We start from the raw sequence: 21,489 nt of genomic DNA on the forward strand, positions 1-21,489 counted from the left end.
GGAAAAGCTAGACTAGGACTGACAAACTCCGGGCCCACCGTCCGGATGCATCACATGCTGGCCTGCCCACGCCCGGTTAAGCAAAGGGGGGGGAAGTCCTGATACGTCACGTGACATTGCCATGATGTGAGTTTGACACCCCTGAGCTAGACCTTCCCTATACCACCACCCCCATACCATGCTGTGGTCTCAAACTTGCTTTCCTATAGTTCCTTTGAAATGGAACATGTTATAGACAACTAACAGCAACGTTGTTAATTGATATCTGAATATACAGTGTCTGGAAAATGCTAGATTGGAGAAATTAGCTTTATGGAATTGAATTCTCTGTCTTAGACTACATCAGGTAAAGTAATTTCTTTAGCGAGGCATGGGGCTGAGGTGGAGGCTGCTTATACTGCATCTGATCCTTGTTTCTTTTAGCCATCAGACCAGTCTGTCAAGTTCTTTGGGATCTAAGATAAATTCCTGGGGAAACCCGAAGGTTATTCCAATCTAATAAAGCTTTTAAAACACTCTTATCTTTTAATTAGAGCTACATTTCCATGCATTTTGGATAAGGCTGGTAATACAGTTACGATCCTGAATCCATTGGTTTGAAAGGACTTATAGGAAACCAGCAAAAGACTTTGTGAGTAAATGCACATGCAAATATGGATTAAAGAGTTAATTAAAGGCTCAAGATCTAGCCATAACCCTCATCTGCTGCGGAAATTCTGGGCAAATATTCTTAACTCATCTATAGATCATAGACTCAGAGCAGTGACATAATAAATACTCCCCTCTAAATTTTTAAAGGTAAGCCTTCAAACACCATTAATAACAGCTCTGGTGCCATATATCAAAGTGAAGTCTTCCCATTATAGTTGATGTCCGCTCTCCAGTCCCCTCCTGCCCCTGTTCATAGTTTGGTTTGAGAATTCAACATTTCCGTTTTCTGAAAGCCCGTGTTATCTTTTCATGGAATTTCATGCCAAGGGGCCCCAACTATTTTATCCAGCCACTGTACTGCAAAGTGAGAGACAAATAAAGGCTCGACAATATCTAGAATAGAGATGAGGTAACACAGGAAATCAAATAGGAGAGCCAGTATAGTGTGGTGACTAACAGGTGGACTAGGATTGGGAAGACCAGATTCCAAGCCACTAGCTTCTTCTTTTTTGCTTGGAAGATATTTTTTTCTCCCTAGTCAGAATTAAGTATTATTCCAAAGATATAAACTTCCAATTCAGTATGGTACTTAACAATCAATAGTGTGCTCTTGGGAGTCAATTAGCCCAGTCTTATATTATAACTGTTGGGAAACATACCCACACACCCACACACACTTACTTACATTCCTACTATTTTTCTGTGGCCTTTTCTCAATCCATTCAGGGAACTGGTTTCATTCAGGACTTTGTATCCCATTGAGCCTGGCACTAATGTTAAACATGCATGCCCATCCCATCATGAGTCAAATCAGGGGTGGGCTGCTGGAGGTTTGCAGGGGTTCGGGAGAACCTCTAGCTAAGATTCTGTGCAATTTGAAGAACCCCCAAATCCCACTCCAGGCTGGCCCCACCCCACTTACATCATCCCTCCCAGGAGTCCCCATACAACCCTTTTTGGATGCAGGTAAGTGCAGGGCTCAGAGGCTAGAGGGGAAAAAATGGGCCTACCAGAAGTTCAGAAAAGCCAGAAATGGGCTCGTTTCTGGCCTCCAGAGCCCGGGGAGGCCGTTTTTGTCCCCCCACCCCCCGCCAGGAGGCTCAAAGAAAGCCTCTGGAGCCCAGGGAGGGCAAAAATGCCCCCTCACCATGGAGGTTGACTAGGCCACACCCACCATTGCCATCAGTGGTGGGTTTCAAAAATTGTTCGAACCTACTCTGTGGGTGTGGCATCCTTTGCCGGAGTGGCTTGCCGCCCATGTGACCGGATGGGAGTGGCTTGTTGCCCATGTGACCTGATATGAAGATGCCGACAACACTTGTCAGAACCACCTTAAATTACCTCACACACAGCACTGGCATGCATAAGAATATGATGTAAACTTGTTTTTTCAAAGGCATCTTTGGTTTGCATTAAAACAACTTCAACACAGGCAATGTTCTGATTGCACCACAAATGCAGTAGTCATCCTTACCTTTCACAGAGGCACTGAGTTTTATAAATATGAGCATGATAGTGTAGAATAATCATATCCAAGGACCAGTTGTGGGTTTCAAAAAAAATTGGAACCTCTTCTGTAGGTATGGCCTGCTTTCCAGGTCCACTGGTGGAACCTCTTCTAATCAGTTTGGTAGATTTGACGAACCGGTTCTACCGAATAGGTGCGAACTGGTAGGAACCCACCTCTGATTGCCATGCCCACTCAGCAACCGGGCGGAGAACCCTTTACTAAAATTTCTGAAGCCCATCCCTGAGTCAAATCCTTTTGTGGAGGAAAACAGTCTGGATATGGAGAGATGTGATTCCAGTGTTGAGCAGAGAAATTCTCCTGCAATCCCGCCCCCCACATTAATTCTCATTCAGTTTGGTGAAAAAGAGTTTTGAATGACACTGTGGAGCATGATGTTTTTGCGGTGACTTGGGGAATCTTTCTCACTTTCCCCTAAGCACAGCATGAATATTCATGTTTTATTCTGCCATGCTTTTGTGATGTTGCCTTCAGTTTAATCCCCAGCACAAAACCGAGGGTGTTTGAAATCATTCTTAGTGCCACAATTCCTGTGATGGATAAGATCTGGCAGATTTCACCAACTGGTGGGATGGTGTGGGAAGTTGAGGGGGGAAGAAATGTGAGGAAAGGTAATACACAACCTAGGCAGGCAGGCCATGAGAAGAAATCTCTTCAAAGCAGTTCCCCTTAATTGACTTCCACCTAGGAATTTAATCTTGCAGTTTTCAAGATTATTATTTTAACTCAGTAGCCATTAAAATTGCCTTCCTGAAATCCATGTAGTTCTTGCTTCCTTGGTCTGCCAGCTGTAAGGGGCTTGCATGAGATGTACTAGTCATTTTGGATTGGGACAGAGGAGATACCAAACTCCAGCAGAGGCATCTGGTGGCATAATGCCTGATAAGTGCTTTCCATTGTGTTAATTAGGTCTTATGCAACCTCATCATGAGTGTGGATTTAGCTCTCTTTTGAAAGAGCGTTGATTCTATGCTTCATTGGAGGTTAGTTATACTGCACAGGTGAATTGAAACATGGAAAGGGGGCGGGGTTTGCTAGATGGGCTTTGCTATTTCTGTCACTACCTGGTTCATTGCAGCTTTCCCATTGCTTCTGCCAATGTAGGATTTCACATGGCTACCTTTTTTGTTCTTTTTATTATTTTTTATTTCTCTGTGGTTTCATACAGAAGCATTATTCTGTCCACCTGACTGAGCGACATTTTCTGTACCAATCTCATGCAACTGCGATTCCAAAGTTTTTTGTGCAATGCATTACAGTTAGTCCCAATGTTAGTATATGTTCTACAGAGGTGGCTTCCTACCTATTCAGTCCGGTTCGGCCGAATAGGTAGTAACTCCAGCGGACACGTGACTGTACCATTCTATCCTCGGTGGTGCCATCTTGATTTTCTGTTCTGCACATGCGCAGAACAATCTTCATTGAAAAAATGTAATTTTAATTCCTTTTCAAATGTGCGCATGTACAGATCATTTTAAGTGCAAATGCAAGCATATGCACACATTTTTCAGGTGCCGAACCGGTAGTAATGGTGGCCAGAACCCACCCCTGATGTGCTGCCAAAGTGAGCAGCTTTACAGTTAGTTGTGTCTACTTTGTCCATTCCATGTCCATTCTATGCCCAGGGTGAGATAGTGTTAATTCTTGCTATTATGATAGGCACAATAACAGTGGCATGATTAAGGAAGCCTATTGTTCTCCCTAGCCCACTAGTGTCAAATTCGGCATGTCACGTTGCTGTCACATGACGTTTCGCAACTTATTTCCCATTCAACTGGGATGGGAGTGGCCTCACGTGATGCATCTGCCCACAGGCCGCCAGTTTCACACTCCTGCGGCCAAATCATTCTCAGGCCACTTCTGGTACTGCTAGTTATGACAGTCACTCTTTTCAGTGATGTTGTAATTTTGAGAAGTCACTAAATGAACTGTTGCCAGTTGAGGCCTATCTGTATTAATCCTGTTGGGTATCTTCCTTTTCTCTCTTTATTCTGTGCTCCCTGCAACACTCTTACTCCTCGGTGTGCAGTGGTTAGAGGGTAGTACTGCAGGCTATTTCTGCTGACTGCTGCCTGTCTGAAATTTGGCAGTTCAAATCCCACCAGGCTCATGGTTGACTCAGCCTTCCATTCTTCCGAGATGGGTAAAATCAGGACCCAAATTGCTGGGGGCAAGATGCTGACTCTGTAAACAACTTAGAGAGGGCCGTAAAGCACTGTAAAGCAGTATATAAGTCTAAGTGCTATTGCTATTCAAACTATTTTTGAATACAGACTTAATGTTCTTTTAGAAAGGACTTAAACCTGTGTTCAAAAACAGTCCTATTAACAGGATACAGAAGAAGGGTTGGAAGGAGAAATAGGAGATTTGTGAATCACCTGTGAACCAACCTAAAAGACCCCTTTACTGTCATCACTCAAATTGTTCCATTTCTTTCCTATCTAAGGTAGATATCTTGATAGGAATTGAGTAACATACCACTAGCAGCAGCAAAGTTACTGTATGTTGCAGGCTTATGACTTTTTTACATGCAGAATGATTGGAGGTTCATAGGCTTAACCCTTTAGTAATGAGTAAACTACATTTGAAATCACTGCTCTCTTACATTTATTGTTATCAGATTTCCTCTTTTTCACCTGAGCTAAGCATGATGCACTTTTGCTTTCTTTTCTTGCAGGGGAAGGAATCCCAGGTCCCTCGCCATTTTTGTCACTGGAGAATTCATTTTTCTCAAAAGATTTCATAAACTGGGTTGTCAGGAATCTTAGCAAAACATCTCTATGAATCATATTATTTAAACCCCACCCCAAAAAAACCCTCTCAAAAATATTTGTCTTTGCATTTTTATTTAAAAAGGTAACTGTGAACCACATTAATAATATAATACTGAGCACTGTTATTAACCCTACCGAACCTAATGAGATTGCTCCCTAAAGGGTGTTTAGAATTAACGTTACTTTTCACAGATGGCTGCTGTTACCTTCAGATTTTATTCGGCTGGCAACCAGTATCAAACTGAAGTATCTGTCCACCTCAATTAGCACCATCAATTTTGATTACCAGTGGAATTAGGACTTTTTCATCATCTCCTACCTGATCATTTATTTCAGATTAATTAAGTTTATGTTTATGAATGCCATTTACCATTCAGCATACCCAACAGATACGTATTGGTAAATTAATTAAGGGAAAATATATCTATACTTATTAGGAAAAAAATGGCACATTCTATTATAGCTCCCATTACCCCTAGATAGAAAGTCTAATTATAAGGGATTATGGGAGGTTACATTCCTCTGTTCTGTTATCTTTTTTTAACATTTAACCAATAAATTGGGATACGTCATCCATTGCATGTTGATATTAATCTTGGAATATGAATTAGAAGGCATTAGATTTCAGGAATAGACTTAAGAGGAAACCTGCACTGTTTGTTATCATGCCCATGACTAGAAGTGTGAAAGTTTGCTCAAAAAAAATAACAGTGATATACATAACACAAAGATTTTGCTATAAGAAATCTCTATTCTACAGGCCTTAAACATATGAGAAGGAAAATATTTTGTTTTATGCAATAGCAATAGCAATAGCAGTAGACTTATATACCGCTTCATAGGGCTTTCAGCCCTCTCTAAGCGGTTTACAGAGAGTCAGCATATTGCCCCCAACAATCCGGGTCCTCATTTTACCCACCTCGGAAGGATGGAAGGCTGAGTCAACCCTGAGCCGGTGAGATTTGAACCGCTGAACTGCTGATCTAGCAGTAGCCCGCAGTGCTGCATTTAACCACTGCGCCACCTCAGCTCTCTTATGCAGAAGTCATACTGGAATATACCAGGTGGTGTTTTTCCTTAAAGTCTCATTTAATAGTTGAGAAAAAAAATCCAAATACAGTATATCACAGAAGTGAGTACAGCCCCTCACATTTTGTAAATATATTTGTAAGTATATCTTTTCATGTAACACTGAAGAAATGACTCTTGGCTACAATGTAAAGTAGTGAGTATAAACTTGTATAACAGTGTAAATGTGTAATTGTACAGTGATATGCTATATGTCAAACATGCTCAAGTCAATTCATTTTAAAAGTCCAGATCATCTTGATCAATAATATTTGAGTCCTGCTTCTTCTTTTTAGAGACCCGATGACTATCTTCATTGTCTTCATTTGGGGGATCTTCTCCCATCACAAAACTTGCCTGAGATGATTGGTCTTCTTCCTCCTCTTCATCACTGTCTGGATACATCTTTGCAGGCTTACTCTCGATATCCAATTTAGATTCCCCATCACTTCCACAGTCACCATCCTCATTACTAATATTCTCCTTTTTCTTAGACTCATCTTCATCACTTTTATATTCAGATCCTTCCTGAGACTGCTGTGAAAAAATCCCCTCAGATCCTTTCTCTGGTGCTTCAGGAGTCCCATTCTCTTCTGTTCCTCTGTCATCTTCTGGGTTCTGAACAGATTCATTGCTATCTTCTCCTTCTGCTTCATTCTCTCCAGCTTCATCACCATCCTTATTTTCATCCTCTTCTTCAACTTCTGCTGTTTCTGAACATGCCTCACTTTTTGCCTCCAAACTGGCATTGTTCTCAGATTTCTGTTCACTACTATCAGGAATCTCTTCCTCAATAATGGCCTGAGATTCACCAACATTTTCTGCAGGTTCATCTCCTTGGCTTTCTTTTTCATCCATTTCTACTGCACTATTATCTGTCACATTAGCTTCATCTTCAGCTTCTTGGTCATCTTTTGGGGTTTCTTTTTGTTCTCCATCCATCTCCTCTTCATCATTCAATTCTTTATCTTCTTCACTTTTGGCTTCCATTTCCTGATTATTTTCTTCACATATTATATCATTTTCTTCCTGTTCTCCATCTTGTTCTACTTTCATGTCCTCATCCTGTTCTTCATCCTCTTTTTCTTCCTCTTCTGTTTCTTTTTCTTCCTCTTCTTTTTCTTTCACAGATTCTGTCTCACTTTTTTCTTCATCTTCTTGTTTTGCTGCTTCCTTTTTTTCTTCTCTCATAGACTCTCCTTCCTTTTCTTCATCTTCTATGTTGGGTTTTTCCTCCTCTTCATTCTCCTCCCCTTCTCCTTTCACAGATTCCTGCTGCTCCACTTCCAGCTGTTCCTCCTGCTCTTCTTCCTCCTCCTGCTGCCCCTCGTCCTGCTGCTCTTGCTCCCCCTCTTCCTGTTCCTCCTGCTGCCCCTCCTCCTGCTCCTCTTGCTCACCCTCTTCCTGCTCCTCCTTCTCACCCTCTTCTTGCTCCTCCTGCTGCCCCTCTTCCTGCTCCTCCTGCTCACCCTCTTCCTGCTCCTCCTTCTCACCTTCTTCCTCCTCCCCCTGCTGCCCCTCTTCCTGCTCCTCCTGCTCACCCTCTTCCTGCTCCTCCTTCTCACCTTCTTCCTCCTCCCCCTGCTGCCCCTCTTCCTGCTCCTCCTGCTCACCCTCTTCCTGCTCCCCCTGCTCACCCTCTTCCTGCTCCTCCTGCTCACCCTCTTCCTGCTCCTCCTGCTCACCCTCTTCCTGCTCCTCCTGCTGCCCCTCTGCCTGCTCCTCCTGCTGCCCCTCTTCCTGCTCCTCCTGCTCACCCTCTTCATGCTCCTCCTTCTCACCCTCTGCATGCTCCTCCTGCTGCCCCTCTTCCTGCTCCCCTTCCTGCTCCTCCTGCTCCTCTTGCTCCTGCTCCTGCTGCCCCTCTTCCTGTTCCTCCTCCTCCTCCTGACCCTCCTCTTGCTTCTTTTCCTCTTGGTCCTCCTGCTCCTCTTCCTGCCCCTCCTCCTTCTCCTCTTCCTGGTCCTCCTGCCCCTCCTCCTCCTGCCCCCCCTCCTCCTGCCCCTCCTCCTGGTCCTCCTCCTGGTCCGCTTCCTGTTCCTCCTGCTGTTCTTCCTGTCCCTCTTCCTTCTCCTCTTCCTGCTCCTGCTCCTCCTGCCTCTCCTCCTGCTCCTCCACACATTTTGCTTCCTCCTCCCCATCATTTTCCACCATTTCCTTTGCTTCATGTTGTGCTTCTTCTTCCTGCTCTGCTTCACTAATATCATATTCTGTCTTCCTATGAGCAACACTGGTGTTCTTCATGTTAAGGATGTCTTGTAGATCAAAAGCCTTCAAGACTGGGTTTGGAGCCTTAGCCATCACTTCAGCTGTATGATGTATAGTCTTGGCCACCATTTTTTTCCTCATACACTCATCGCAGGGGCAATACTCTTCATCTTTTAGCTGAACATCAAATGTTTCATCTTCTTGAATTGTATTATTAAAGAAGTTATCATTGTCAATGTTCCCTGATTTCAGTTGCTTATTTGAATTTGTGCTCTCGTTATTGAGTGAGAACATACTCGTCAAACGGCGCCTCCGGTTTTCTAGTTGTGGAGTAGATTCTTGCCTTAATTCATTTTCTGGAGGTTTTGGAATCGTCTTTCCTGTTCTGCTTTTGATTTTATTTAGTTCTTCTTCCACACTCTTTTGTATCCTTCTGCTCACTTCTTCTTTCAGTTCTTCAATCATCAAATCCAACTCTTTACTGTTTGTCAGGTTCCATTTCACTTTGAACTCATTCATGGCACTGACATAGTGAGTCATGAATTCCTTCTCGATCTTCTTCAGAAGTTTTAGCACCCAAACTGGGTCCTGGCTGCCGGATCTTTGTTGGATTGTTGGAGAAACTTTCACTGTGCTTTGATGAGATATGTTACTAGTTGCTGTATCATCTGTAGTCTCAGACTGGTTTTCTGAATTGATCTTGGCCTCTTTCTCATCGATAGCCTCATTTACACTTGGGCCAGGTTCTGTCTCATTGTTGCCTGCCTCTTCACTGGGATTTTCTTCTACTTCTTTGGCCATGGTTTCTGTATGAGCCTCCATCAGGATGTTATCTTCATTAGAGACATTCTCTGCATCCTCCACATTTTGATCATCATGTGTACTATTTCTGTCCAATTCAATATTGTTCTCAAGATCCTGGTCTTCCTTTGCCTCTATTACCTCCTGAACTCCAGCAAGTTCTGCTTCACTTTCACTTTCCAGTTTTGAACAAAGTGGCTGAAAATGTTCCTCTGGCTCCTCCTCATTACCATCTTCCTGCTCTGGTTTTCCTTCTTCAGGGAGTTTGGCTTTATCTCTTTTCTCTTTTAACAAGGCACAATCATGGCCACCAACACCGCTGTCTTCTCCCGAACCTCCATCACCACTATTTATATCAATCCCCGAAGAGGTCATTGTTGTAAAGTCACCATCTTTTGAATTAGGGGCCTTGAAACTCGAAGACGTTTTTATCTGGCTTTTTCCTTGCAGCCCTAAATTGGCGTCCCCATTTTCAAGTATGTTTCCAAACCACACTGCCTGGAAAATGTTTAAGAGTTCTTTGTATCTGAACCCATTCAGGCATTTATTTTGTTTATTGGATGAATCCAATGCTTCATCCAGGAGCTGTAGGGAAGCAAGGCATTGTATCAAAATATTGGCTGAGTTGCTGAGTTTTTTTCCTAATGTAGGAGACACTTCAGGCAAACTATAGGACCGTTCCAATTTTGTTTCGTGTTTGGAAGCCAGCAACACTTTCATAATCTTCACAGAGATTTGAATGGTGCTGGGCAAGTCTTTTTTGTGGTTGTTTTGGCTGGGGGTGTCAGAATACTGGTCCTCTCCTTGGCTAGTTTCCACTTCTTCTGATATAATTTCAGAAGCCTTCTCGTCCTGGGGAGAATCATTTTCTGCTAGGTGTTCACCATCTTCTGCATCTTCCTTCTCACTACATCCCTTTTCCAATGAATCCTGGTTGTTTGAACAGTTGGGAATTTCACCATGTAATTCAATTGTCTCCTCATCTTTCTCCATCTCACATTTCATCAGCAGAGATTCTGAAGGAATCTTTCTCAACCACTCATGCACAACTTCTTCTGGAGAGGCATTGGGAAGTGAAGATGGGATGATTTGGTCACAAGTTTTTGAAGCAGCTTCTGCTTGGACCATTGTCTCTTCCTCTGTTTTCTTTTCCTCGTGGCCAGAGCCTTCCTTTTCCTCTGCCTCATTTGCTGTGTCCATTTCAGGCAACTTTGAACCATCCATTTCTTTTTGCAGTTCATCTGCCGTTGGCTCCAATTCATTGCTCGCAGGGGCACTGTTGATGTTCATCAGCAGAGGCCAACTGTTCTTGCTGCTGGGTCTCCCTCTGGGGGGGACAGGGGAGTGGAAATTGAACTGGGTTGTAGATGCTTTTTCTGAAACTTGGCTACAATATTTCAGGGTAGCATTGCTTCTCTTTTTTTGTCTTGTTTTGGAAGATGGTGCTATGCTTGATTGCGAGCTGACATCATTATTCTCTGAGGCTTGCATCTCCGAACAAGTGCTCTTGGCATCAGAATGTACCAAGTTGCTTGAACTACCACATTGAAGATAATTGCTTCTGGTTTCTGCTACGTGGCCACATTTGGAGCACATCAATTCTGAGCTACTTCCTTGCCTGGAAATGTTTTCCTGGGTACTATTTTTGGCAGTATCGGTCCCATTTTTCTCATCAGATTCCAAAACATTGGAAATAGAAGATGATACCTCGGTATCTTCTCTCTGGATCCTTTTATGACTACTTCTGGAGGACTTACTAGAGCATTTAGATATCCTGCTGGAATTTTCCTCACTGTTGGGAGCTGCTTCACTTAAATATGATGTATTTGAATGAGAAGAATTATGAGATAAATGACCCCCTTTGTCTCTTTTCCCTACTTCATTTGAGTTTTCTGAAGAAGAGGTTGTCCCACTGCTTGATTTTCCATCCTCTACATGTAAAGGTCTTTTGGTTTTCTTTCTCTTGATAATAGATCCTCTGCTTGACCCACTAGATACTTTGAAGTCTTCTTTTGAGTCATATTGGTTGCACTTGCTTCTATTGGAGATTCTGGAGGCAGATAAAGCAGCACTATGGATATCCATTTCACTGCTATCACTTCTACCTTCTTCATTACAAACTTTGGACTGGGAGACTCTGGTCTTAGACCTTTTGCTACATCTATTGACTTCATCCTTGATAAGACCACTGGACACCATCTTTTCTGAAACTGAATTTATTTCATTATCCTCCTCTTCCTTTTCAACCTCTACTTGTGTGGCAATTTTAGGGGGGCAATCTTCATTTGAAAATGATATTTTATTATATGATGGTGTGTGATCATTATCTGAAATCTTTTCTACTTTGTCTTTTGTTCCAAATGTACTATCTTTACCGGATTTGCTACTGGCACTATTTGGAGAAGATGAACAGCCAATAACTTCTTCTCTTTCCTTAATGCTACAGGATGAAATTGTCCTTACCACACTACTTGTTTCCTCTAACACTTTTATCTGGCTTTCTATAGAATACTGACATTTTGATTTGTTACTCCGAGCTCTAGTTCTTCTACTTTCATCTCTTTCTTTCCTCATGATGGAACCATGTTCACTTTCTGAACTGGCCAAGCTAGCTACACTATCAGTTTTCTCTGATAGCTCTTTTTGGCTTTTGCTTGTTTGCATACAGTTATCTTGACAGCAGCATTTCTTTATTCTGACGTTCTCCCTTTTATTTCCAAGAGTCTCTGAGAAATCTGAAATCTCTTGTATGAGGTGTTCAGAATGTTTTGTTTCATTTGATGACGTATGGACACTCTCAATGGAGGCTCTCTTTTTGTGGACAATTCTCTGGTGTGATGAAGTGCTTGAGCAAGAAGAGTGTGTGTACCAAGTGTTTGTTATTCCTGGCTCTTCTTTTTGAGAAGCATGCATGGGGTTCTTCCAAATATCATAGTTGCTGTGGGACTTACTGCAACAATGGCAATAGGTCACCTCGTTTTCAGATTCATCGAGATTTGAAATGTAAGAGTCAGCATCACAAGGATATAATGAGTCTTCCATTTCAGAGCTAGTCTCTTGGTTAATTTTTTCTCTTGGCACACTTTGATTATCTTCCATGACATCTGATTCTTCACAGAGAGTCTGATTCATCAAGCTGGATTTCTTGATTTGTGTGGACCATTGAAGAGTCTCATCAGAGAGCAGATGAAAGCAGACTTTCATTTCAACTGATAGGCTGCCATCTTTATTCATATACACTTTCTTTTCTATGTCATCATTGACTAAGGAAGGGGCCAAACCCTCTCCTTTAGGACAATTGTTTGAAGAGGAGTTTCCATTGTCTGATGATGTTGTTGGACCATTCATGTAAGATTTTTCAGATGATAGCGAAAACCTCATGGACCGATTGCTCAAAGACGATCTTGGGTGAATTACACTTTTTTTGGCTTTCAGCCCAAAATTCACTGAGGTTTGCCACAGCGGGGGTGGTGGTGGGGGGGTGGGGTGGGGGAAGGTAAGGAGGAAAGAAAGAACAAAAATGAGAAAAATGCATACCAAATATCCTGAACTGATAATAATAAAGGGTAGCAGTTGCTTAATCACATAAAGAATCTGGTTCAGCTTTCAGAATCTCCATCTTTGTAAGAAAATCTATCACAAATCCGTTTTCAAGGGGACTAAAGACTGCCACTTGTCTTTTTCTGGGTGATGGCTTCAAGTTGTGCCAAGAGGAAAGGAAAATAGATGCATCCATTCCACCCTCTTCCCAAAGTAGATTGTTGCAAATGAAGTGTTGTAAGCTCTATTTCAAATCACCCAAAGCTTTTTAAAATAAAAGGTAAATGTTTCCCTCACACATATGTGCTAGTTGTTCCTGACTCTAGGGGACGGTGCTCATCTCCGTTTCAAAGCTGAAGAGCCAGCACTGTCTGAAGATGTCTCTGTGGTCATGTGGCTGGCATGATTAAATGCCAAAGGCTCACGGAATGATATTACTTTTCCACTAAAGGTGGTTCTTATTTTTCCTACTTGCATCTTTACATGCTTTCTAGGTTGGCAGAAGCTGCGACAAGTAATGGGCACTCACTCCGTTATGCGGCGCTAGGGATTCGAACCGCAGAACTGCAGACCTTTCAGATCAACAAGCTCAGCGTCTTAGCCACCGAGCCACCATGTCCCTTTTTAAAATACCAGACTTCAACTTGTCCAGAATGCAGCCGCGCGAGCGATTGTGGGTTTACCTCGATACACCCACGTTACACTTATCCTCCGCGAGCTGCACTGGCTTCCAATCGGTCTCCGGATACGCTTCAAGGTGCTAGTTATTACTTATAAAGCCCTTCATGGTATTGGACCTGGGTACTTGAGAGACCGCCTGCTGCCAATTACCTCCGAAAGACCCATTAGATCGCACAGGGTCGGCCTCCTCCAGGTTCCATCCACCAGCCAATGCCATCTGGCTACGACTCGGGGGAGGGCCTTCTCTGTTGCAGCTCTGGCCCTTTGGAACGAACTCCCCACGGAGATTCGGACCCTCACCTCTCTCCTGGCCTTCCGAAAAGCCGTTAAAACCTGGCTGTGTCGGCAGGCCTGGGGTTGATGAGCTCCCTTCCCCTCTCGACAGGTGTAGTTGTTGGTTATTTTAAACTGCCTGTCTTGTATTTGTATGTTCCCTTTCCTGTTTGAGTTGTTCTCCGCCCTGAGTCCCTATAGGGAATAGGGCGGCATAGAAATAAAATAAAACTTCAAACTTCAAACTCTAATTCATAAAATGGAATTATTACTAGGGAGAAGCTAAAACCAAGGAACTACTCATGCCTGGCCCCATCATCACCTGTTTGGATTACAGGTGACCAGATGAGCAGACCATTGCCTAAAATATGGGTGTCAAACTCGCGATGTCACATTGTCATCACATGACATATTGTGGCTCCCCCCTTCACTCAACCGGGGGGGTGGGCATGGCCAGCACATGACGCGTCTAGTCTGCAGGCCACGAGTTTGACACCCTTCATCTAAAGCAATTTTATTGGTACTTTCTATGGTTGTTGTCTTCTCTTGCCCCAAACTCAGGAAATTAAACTGTTCACAGTGAACATTATGAATGCCTTTTACTAGTGTTATTATTTTATTAGTGTTATTATGGTCTTTAAAAAAACAATGCTGGTTTTCTTCTCCATTCACAGCAAAAAGAAAAGCTATGAATTACAAAGAGATCCTAACGACTGACCTTCTCCCTGCCCCTTTCTGCCAGAAAGGGGAGATATCTATAGATCTTATAAGATATACGAACCAGAGTCCTGGCAGGAGCTTTATTGAGCTCCCGACGGCGGCAGCTCCTCCCCTCGAAGCCCAGCTGAGCCTTTACTCCGGCCAGTTTTCCGCGCTGCCTTTTTTGCAGCCTAGGCAGATTGCCTCCCCCCCCAGGACAAAGCTAAGCTATTTAAAAGCCAATCCGGGCGGGGACCATTCCCGAGGAATTTCTTCTATTACTATTTAAAATACCAGCTTCAATTTCGCAAAAGGCTCCCTTTCTTTTTTAGCTGCGTCACAAGATGGCGATCTCGTAGCTTTTGTGTTTGATCTGACGCAGCTAGTTGACCCTACCCTCCTGAAGGCTTCTCCGTACTAATTGCTAAAAGATTAACTGAGGGGAGCACAGACTTTGATTTTTGGCTCGCTTGATTGCTTGTCTTTTATTTTTATTCTGGAATGGCTCCCAAACCTAAACAGAAGCGCTTCCTTAATAACATATCTCCAAAAACTGCTATGAAGTCGCTACCCTTGTCTCCTACACCCTCCACGGGAGATTTGCTAACACAAGAATTCCTTCTCAAAACGCTTAATGATTTCAGACAGGAGATTAATCAACTGATATCGGATTTATGTGATCAATTTGATGCTAAAATTGCTCAGGCAAAGCAGGATATGATCGGAGTAATGACAGTCATGACAGATTATATTGCTGAAACGGAGGACAAATTGGAACTTTTGGAAGAAACTAACCTTAATCTGATATCAAAAATTCAAACGTTAGAACAGGAAATTGCATCTGCCCAAAAAGAACTTGTCATGATAAATTATAACAAGTCTGCCTTTGCTATACGAGTTAGAGGGCTGCGTGAAAACCAACAGGAGAATTTGAAAGACATTCTTTGAAGCTTTCAGTCGCTTGGTGGGAAGTCCGGGACTTAACTTTGATTGGCAGATTCAAAGAATTTACCGCCAGAATTCCTGGGTAGCAAAACAGCGACAGCTTCCGAGGGACATAATAATATACTTTACTACAAGGGAATCTAGAAATGAGATAATACAGAGGCTCTACGGAAAGAGGTTGAGAATTGATGGGGATGACCTGATTGTTTTTAAAGAGATACCATTTCAAATATTAAGAACAAGAAGACAGTACGCTTTCTTAACTGAAGAGCTCAGAAACTCTCAGATTTCATACAAATGGGAAGTCCCAGCTGGTATTACAGTTACATTTGGCAACCAAAAACACCGCATTAACTCCGTCTGTGAAGCCCGAAAATTTTACTACGAGACCCTGAAGGCGGGACTTCCTGATTCATCCGGATCTGGGGAGAGACAAGGAGAAGGAGAAGACAAACAGCGAGACACGTGGCTACAAGGCGGAGGGTGTTGCTTTCCTCTTCCGGAAGGGCAGAAGACTAAAGAATAAAGACTAAGCGATGTTTTTAAAGCTTTATGATTTCCGTCTGGGATAAAATGGAAAAGTGGCATATTGATGATGAGACATGGAGACTGAAAGAAGCGTTGCTGATTGTGGACATATATTCTACAGAAGTTTTGTCTGAACTCTAACTCAAATTGTGCATGAACTATTTTCTTAGGCGAGGAGAACAGAAATTGTGATCTTTTTGAGTTGCGGTTTGGAACGAACGGAGTTGGGAGGTGTGTGGGAGAGGGAAGGGCAGCGAAAGTTTAATTAGATTACCTGGGGCTAGAACGCAAGCTGATGTTTGTTTGAGTTGCTATATCAATATAAGGTTAAGAAAGATTGGTCGGAGAATCTTCAGGAAAGTGGAGTAAACATGGGAGGAGCAATGAATGTGGATAAAATATATATGTGGATATGGATAAAGGCAGGGTGGAAGGTAAAAACTTTATATGTGGAGGTGGGTAAGGATAGAAAGGGAGGTGTTGGAAATGAAAAATGAAAGAAGTATTTGAGTTTAATGGTGTTATAGAAAGGTTTGGATATTTGGATAAAAAAGAGATAAATTAAAGGTCTGAATAGATAGACAAAGCAAGGAGATTTTTAGTTGGGGAATTCTAATTGATCAACTTACCTGGCTCTAATATAGTTTGAAACCCTGCAAGTAGCAAAATAATCAAAATTTGGAATGAGTCACATTGTTTAAGATTTACAGATAATGGGAAGCTGTGTTAACGCAGTGGGTTTATTGACCCTTTTTGTTTCTTTCTTCTTTTTGTGTGTGAGTGTGGGTGTTTTTTCTTTTTTCTTTTTTTTAATTTCTTATTTTCTACTATTTTTCCTTTTTCTTTTTGGCTTTACTTTTATCTTATTTTTTTTTTTTTAATTTTAAAGTTAGCTGACCTTATTATACTCAAATGCTTGTTAAAGAACTATGCCGGGCATGGGACCTGCGAAGCCGTAAGGGGGTTAGGGAGGGGGGATTATAGAGGGGAGGGGGGAGGGTGGAATTATAGTTTCAATCCTTAGAACAATAAGAATTCACTTGTGTACTGCGGCTCGTTTTTCCTTTTTTTTCTTTTTTTCTTTTTCTACTTTTATTGTAAAAAACAAATTGAATTGTATGGATACACCAAAGTGAGGAGAAGAGGGAAAGAGAAGGGAGAAGTAAAGAGGGAGTGAGAGGGAATGTAAGGAGGGTGAAATGGAGGGAGGGGGAGATGTCTGAGGGGGTAGGGAAGTAGAAGAGGGGAATGCTGGAGGGGTGAAAGGAAAGTTGGAGGGGGAGAAGAGAGGGTGTATGGGGGAATGAAGTGTTATGTTGGGTTTTTTTTTTTCCTTTTTTCTTTTTTTTTATGCACAGTATATAAGTGATTGTATAAAATGAAAATGAAAATGAAATAAAATATTCAGTACAAAAAAAAAACAATGCTGGTTTTAATGGATGGATTCAACAGATTCAAATGACCAATAAGATCACACAGGTTGGGCCTCCTCCGGGTGCCGTCGACTGGACAATGCCGGCTGGAGGCTCCCCGAGGGAGGGCCTTCTCTGTAGCTGCACTGGCCTTGTGGAACAAGCTACCCGCAGAGATCCAGACCCTTACCACTCTCCCGGCCTTACGTAAAGCGACCAAGACCTGGCTGTTCCGGCAGGCCTGGGGCTGTTGATTAATATCCAGCCCCACTTGATTGAATGGATGATTTATTAATTTTAATAATTGTATTTTAAATTTTTTTTATATGTTTTTACTTTTGTTGTGAGCCACCCAAAGTCCCAAGGGAGTGGGCGGCATACAAATCTTATTAGTTAAAGTTAAAGTTAAAGCTGAATTAATTAAAAAGAAAGAAAGGGAAAAATTAGACAGCTGAAGTTAGATTGCAATCTAGAAGGTCATTTTCCCCTGTTCATCCAATTAGACAACTGATACTTTCAAGAAACCTTCTTTCTTTTCCACTCCCCTCCCCTCCAAATCTAGAAATAAAGAGCACCAACCCAAATGCAGTCATCATTCATTTGTTCTTACTTTCATTCTTTTTGCCTAAGGTGCTACTGTTGGAGTGGGAAGCTAGACCAGGTAATTTCTCCAAAGAGTGCTTCTTTGGGTTTTGCATTAGGATTGGCTTGAAGGGTTCTTGGCCAACGCAGATGAGCACATTTGGGCAAAGCAGCAGACCTTGCATACTGTCAATCTGGAGAGGAGGCAAACACAATAGCAGTCAATAGGGAGAAAGGGGGGGACCAATACACTGAAGGTACCACTGTTGGCTGAAGTTGACTTGCACCTCAGTCTAAATCTAGAATGGTCACGTCATTGTTATGACAGCGTGTTTATGTGCGTGTCTTCCAGTCTACGTTTCTGTCAAACTGAAGGCCTTAACAAGCGTGGTAATCAGAGGTCGGTTGCTGCCAGTTCAGCCCAGATCAGCCGAACTGATAGTAGCGGTGGTGGGAGGCTCCACCCATCTGCCCAGATGCTTCTGCGCATTCACAGAGGCATTGATGCCCTTGAGCATGCACAGGAGTGCGCCCGAACCAGTAGTAAAAAAAATAGCAACCGGTTCCGGGTGCTGCTATTGCCGGTTCACTCAGGGATGTGCTGTGCGTGTGTGTTTCGCACGCATGTGCACTTGATATGTGCTATGCATGCATGCACAGTACTAAAATGCTTCTGTGCATGCGCAGAAGCAAAATTCAAGATGGTGGCGCCTATGGCGCCGGGGAGAGAACCAGTTCGAGGGCATGGCAGGCATGAGTTGCTACCTACTCAGCTGAACTGGTCTGAACCAGTAGGAACCCACCTCTGGTCTGGTGGTAATGATGCATAGTAGACACAGCTTCATCACACATATGTGCAGAATTGATATTTTGTTTTGTTTGATAGGTTTCCCTGTCTCAAAACAGCAGAAAATCACAATATTTGGTGGCACAATTCACAGGGAGCTGAGGAGCACAAAGAAAACAGGCATATGATGCTCAAAAGCAATATGTTGCCTGTATTCTCCTATTTGAAGAGCTGTCCTGTCTACATCGACTTTAAAGATTAAACATTGTAAGAAGAGATAGAACAAACTTCCCATCAGCAGTTAGCAGCCTCTGGGCAGGTGACTGAATAGCAGACCCTGTAAGATTACCAGCCAAAACAAGGTAATAGACAGAAATGACCCTTTTAGATTTTATTTTATATAATAAATCAGGTTAATCAAGCAAACATAACTGATTGCAACAAAACACATTTGAAGGTCTGGATATTGCATTATCTGTCTCTGTTAAGACTCATTCTTACATACTAGCATGTCTGATGGGTCTCCTTTGCTTCCTCATTAGGTCACTGCGATTGAGTTATGGGGTGAATGGATCAGAAGTACTGATGAAAAGGTAAAGTATTAATGTATAACAAGAGTGTAGAGCAGGGATGTCAAACTCAATTTCATTGAGGGCCACATCAGGTTGTGTTTGACCTCCAGGCACCAGATGGGCATGGCCAGGGAGGCTGGGCTGGGGTAGGCGTGGCCCCATTTTCACTCAGAACAGCCTCCTGTAGCCCTCTGCCAGCAAAAATGGAGGAAACCCCCCCAAGTTCCATTTTTACTGGCAGAGGGCTGCAGGAGGCCATCCTAGCTGAAAACAGAGCCTGGGAGGGCCATGCATAGGCCTCCTAAGCTCCATTTTCACTGGCAGAGGATTGCAGGAGGCCGTCCTGGCTGAAAACAGAGCCTGGGAGGGCCATGCATAGGCCTCCTAAGCTCCATTTTCACTGGCAGAGGATTGCAGGAGGCCGTCCTGGCTGAAAACAGAGCCTGGGAGGGCTGTGTGTGGTCCTCCCAAGTTCCATTTTCACTGGCAGAGGCACTATGGGCCAGCCCTTCACTGTTTCCAGGGCAGCCCCACATCAAACTTACGGTGGAAAATCCTTATTTTATTTATGGTTTTAAAACATTTGTAGTTAAGTATATCTATTAGCCAAGCTTAACTTTCCAAGATTAGCATCCTGATAACTGTCCTTAGATTGCGGTTACATTTAGAAAAATAGAAAAGCTGATTCTTGGGTAAATATAATTGTCATGCATTATGATCACAGAGAAATTTATACATTCAGATTAGACTTATGAAATAAATGGTCCAATTTTGCATTTGCATTTAGTGCTATGCCAGCATTAAGACTCGAGACTCACCCTTTTTCCATCTATTGTGTACAACTTCCTCACTGTGAACTGCATAATTTCTGAAATTTCATCCAAGAGAACTTTGAAGCTTTGTGCATTTCGACGGTTCAGGATAATTGGCAACTGTGTTGTAATATCTCCATTTTTGATCAGAGTGATTTTCTTGGGTATCCTTGGACTCTGTTGGGTGAAAGCCATTGAGTAATCTTCTTGTTTGATATCTTGAACTACTCTCTTGAGAACACTGGCTGTCTGTCTAACCTTTTGGGGACCCAACTTCCGGTTGGCAACACCAGCGTTAAGAGGTGTGACATATTTCTTATCTGAACAAAGATAGCACCCTCCATCCTCCAGCTGATCTAGTGTGCTGATGAAGTGTATCCCCCGTGGGGTTGTGATGGCCCGTACCCCAAAAGGCAAGGGAATCTTGTGGGAAAGATCATCCATGAGAGCATTGAAACTTTTGAAACTGCGTTGATTGATGGCCATCTTGATTCCTGCAAACTGTGGGTCCCCACTTTTGTAGAACGTTATTTTCTTGGCTGGAGGCACCTGGGTGACAGCATTTGTACGAACTGTTGGAAGAACTGGTTGCTCATTGCTATAAGAACTGGTGAACTGACAATCAACAGGTGGTAGGCTCATCCTACGGAAGGTTTAGAGGTAACTGCAATGCAAAAAAAAGGAGTATAATTATAATTACCGGACCTACACATGAAGGTACATATATCCCTATAACCAGAAGTCTAGCAAACAAATAACCTAGCGGGAAATTCATCTAATTAGTTCATATATTTTATATCTCATCCTACCACCTCTTTATTAGTAGAATTAAGAAGATTTAATGAAATATTTGTGCAAAGCCCACCTGAAAATTGTTCCACAATCTTGAGAGTGCATTTTCTCACAATTGCTTGGACACCCTCTTGTTCCAGCTTTGCCTCCATTTATGCCAAATTTATTTTCTTTAAAATTTCTTGTTTGCATATATAACTTCTAGGATCCAAACCTGATTTCTGAGCTTTAAAATTGTTTCTATCTATATGCATGCATGCAAGGTGCACCCACACTCACACAGACACAGATATACACAAACACACTTCATATTTTGCCCATGACATTGGCATTGGTTGACTTAGACCAGGGGTATCAAACTCATGGCCTGCAGGCTGGATGCGTCATGCACTGGCCACGCCCGCCCCCAGTTTTTAGGACTATGTTTTTAGTTTGAGGAGGAAGAAGTTTTTCTTTTCATCCAAGAAGCTGCATCATCAGGGCCGAACTGAGATGTTAAACATCTTCTTCCTCAAACAAAAAACATAGTCCACCGCCTTTTGAAAAATCACCCTTAGGACAACCATGACCTGGATGACTGAGACTCTCCATAATTATATTTAATACCATTTGCAAAGCCATCCCCTTCTTTCATATTTATTAACACTGATTCCCAAACCTTTGCCCAGAAAGATCTTTGTTGAGGTTTCCAAAAAATCTCTAGGCTTTTTGGGTCAACAGTAGGAAACCAGTATTTGGGAGATCAAATCAAATACTCAGCTTTTAAAACTTAAGGATATACATTTCTCACATCTCAGATACACATAGAAATATTCAGGTGTGAGGGCACCTCATAT

The 21,489-nt window shown here is 42.6% G+C and overlaps 1 protein-coding gene across 1 annotated transcript; it reads right to left on the minus strand.

The window, feature by feature from the left end:
• Positions 1-6,006: 6,006 nt before the first annotated feature.
• RP1L1 (RP1 like 1) lies at positions 6,007-20,503 on the minus strand. The gene is made up of 3 exons (XM_087717473.1): positions 19,868-20,503; positions 17,719-17,884; positions 6,007-12,476 (listed from the first exon to the last, which is right to left on the minus strand). The coding sequence occupies exons 1-3, from the start codon at positions 20,501-20,503 to the stop codon at positions 6,262-6,264; spliced, it is 7,017 nt and encodes a 2,338-aa protein (XP_087573599.1). The 3' UTR covers positions 6,007-6,261.
• Positions 20,504-21,489: the final 986 nt, after the last annotated feature.

This window comes from Thamnophis sirtalis, unplaced genomic scaffold (genome assembly GCF_051295495.1).
Source record: "Thamnophis sirtalis isolate CommonGarterSnake01/CBP01778 unplaced genomic scaffold, rThaSir2_p1.2 scaffold_6, whole genome shotgun sequence".
Taxonomy (NCBI): Eukaryota; Metazoa; Chordata; class Lepidosauria; order Squamata; family Natricidae; genus Thamnophis; species Thamnophis sirtalis.

Excerpts from the sequence above, each read along its gene's own strand:
- RP1L1 (XM_087717473.1), bottom strand. The coding sequence starts at position 20,503 with ATGAGCCTACCACCTGTTGATTGTCAGTTCACCAGTTCTTATAGCAAT. Across the intron at positions 17,885-19,867 it reads ACACAATAGATGGAAAAAGG|ATTGACAGTATGCAAGGTCT; the intron begins GTGAGTCTCGAG and ends CCTCCTCTCCAG. Across the intron at positions 12,477-17,718 it reads CTTAGGCAAAAAGAATGAAA|TGAATTTTGGGCTGAAAGCC; the intron begins GTAAGAACAAAT and ends GGCAAACCTCAG.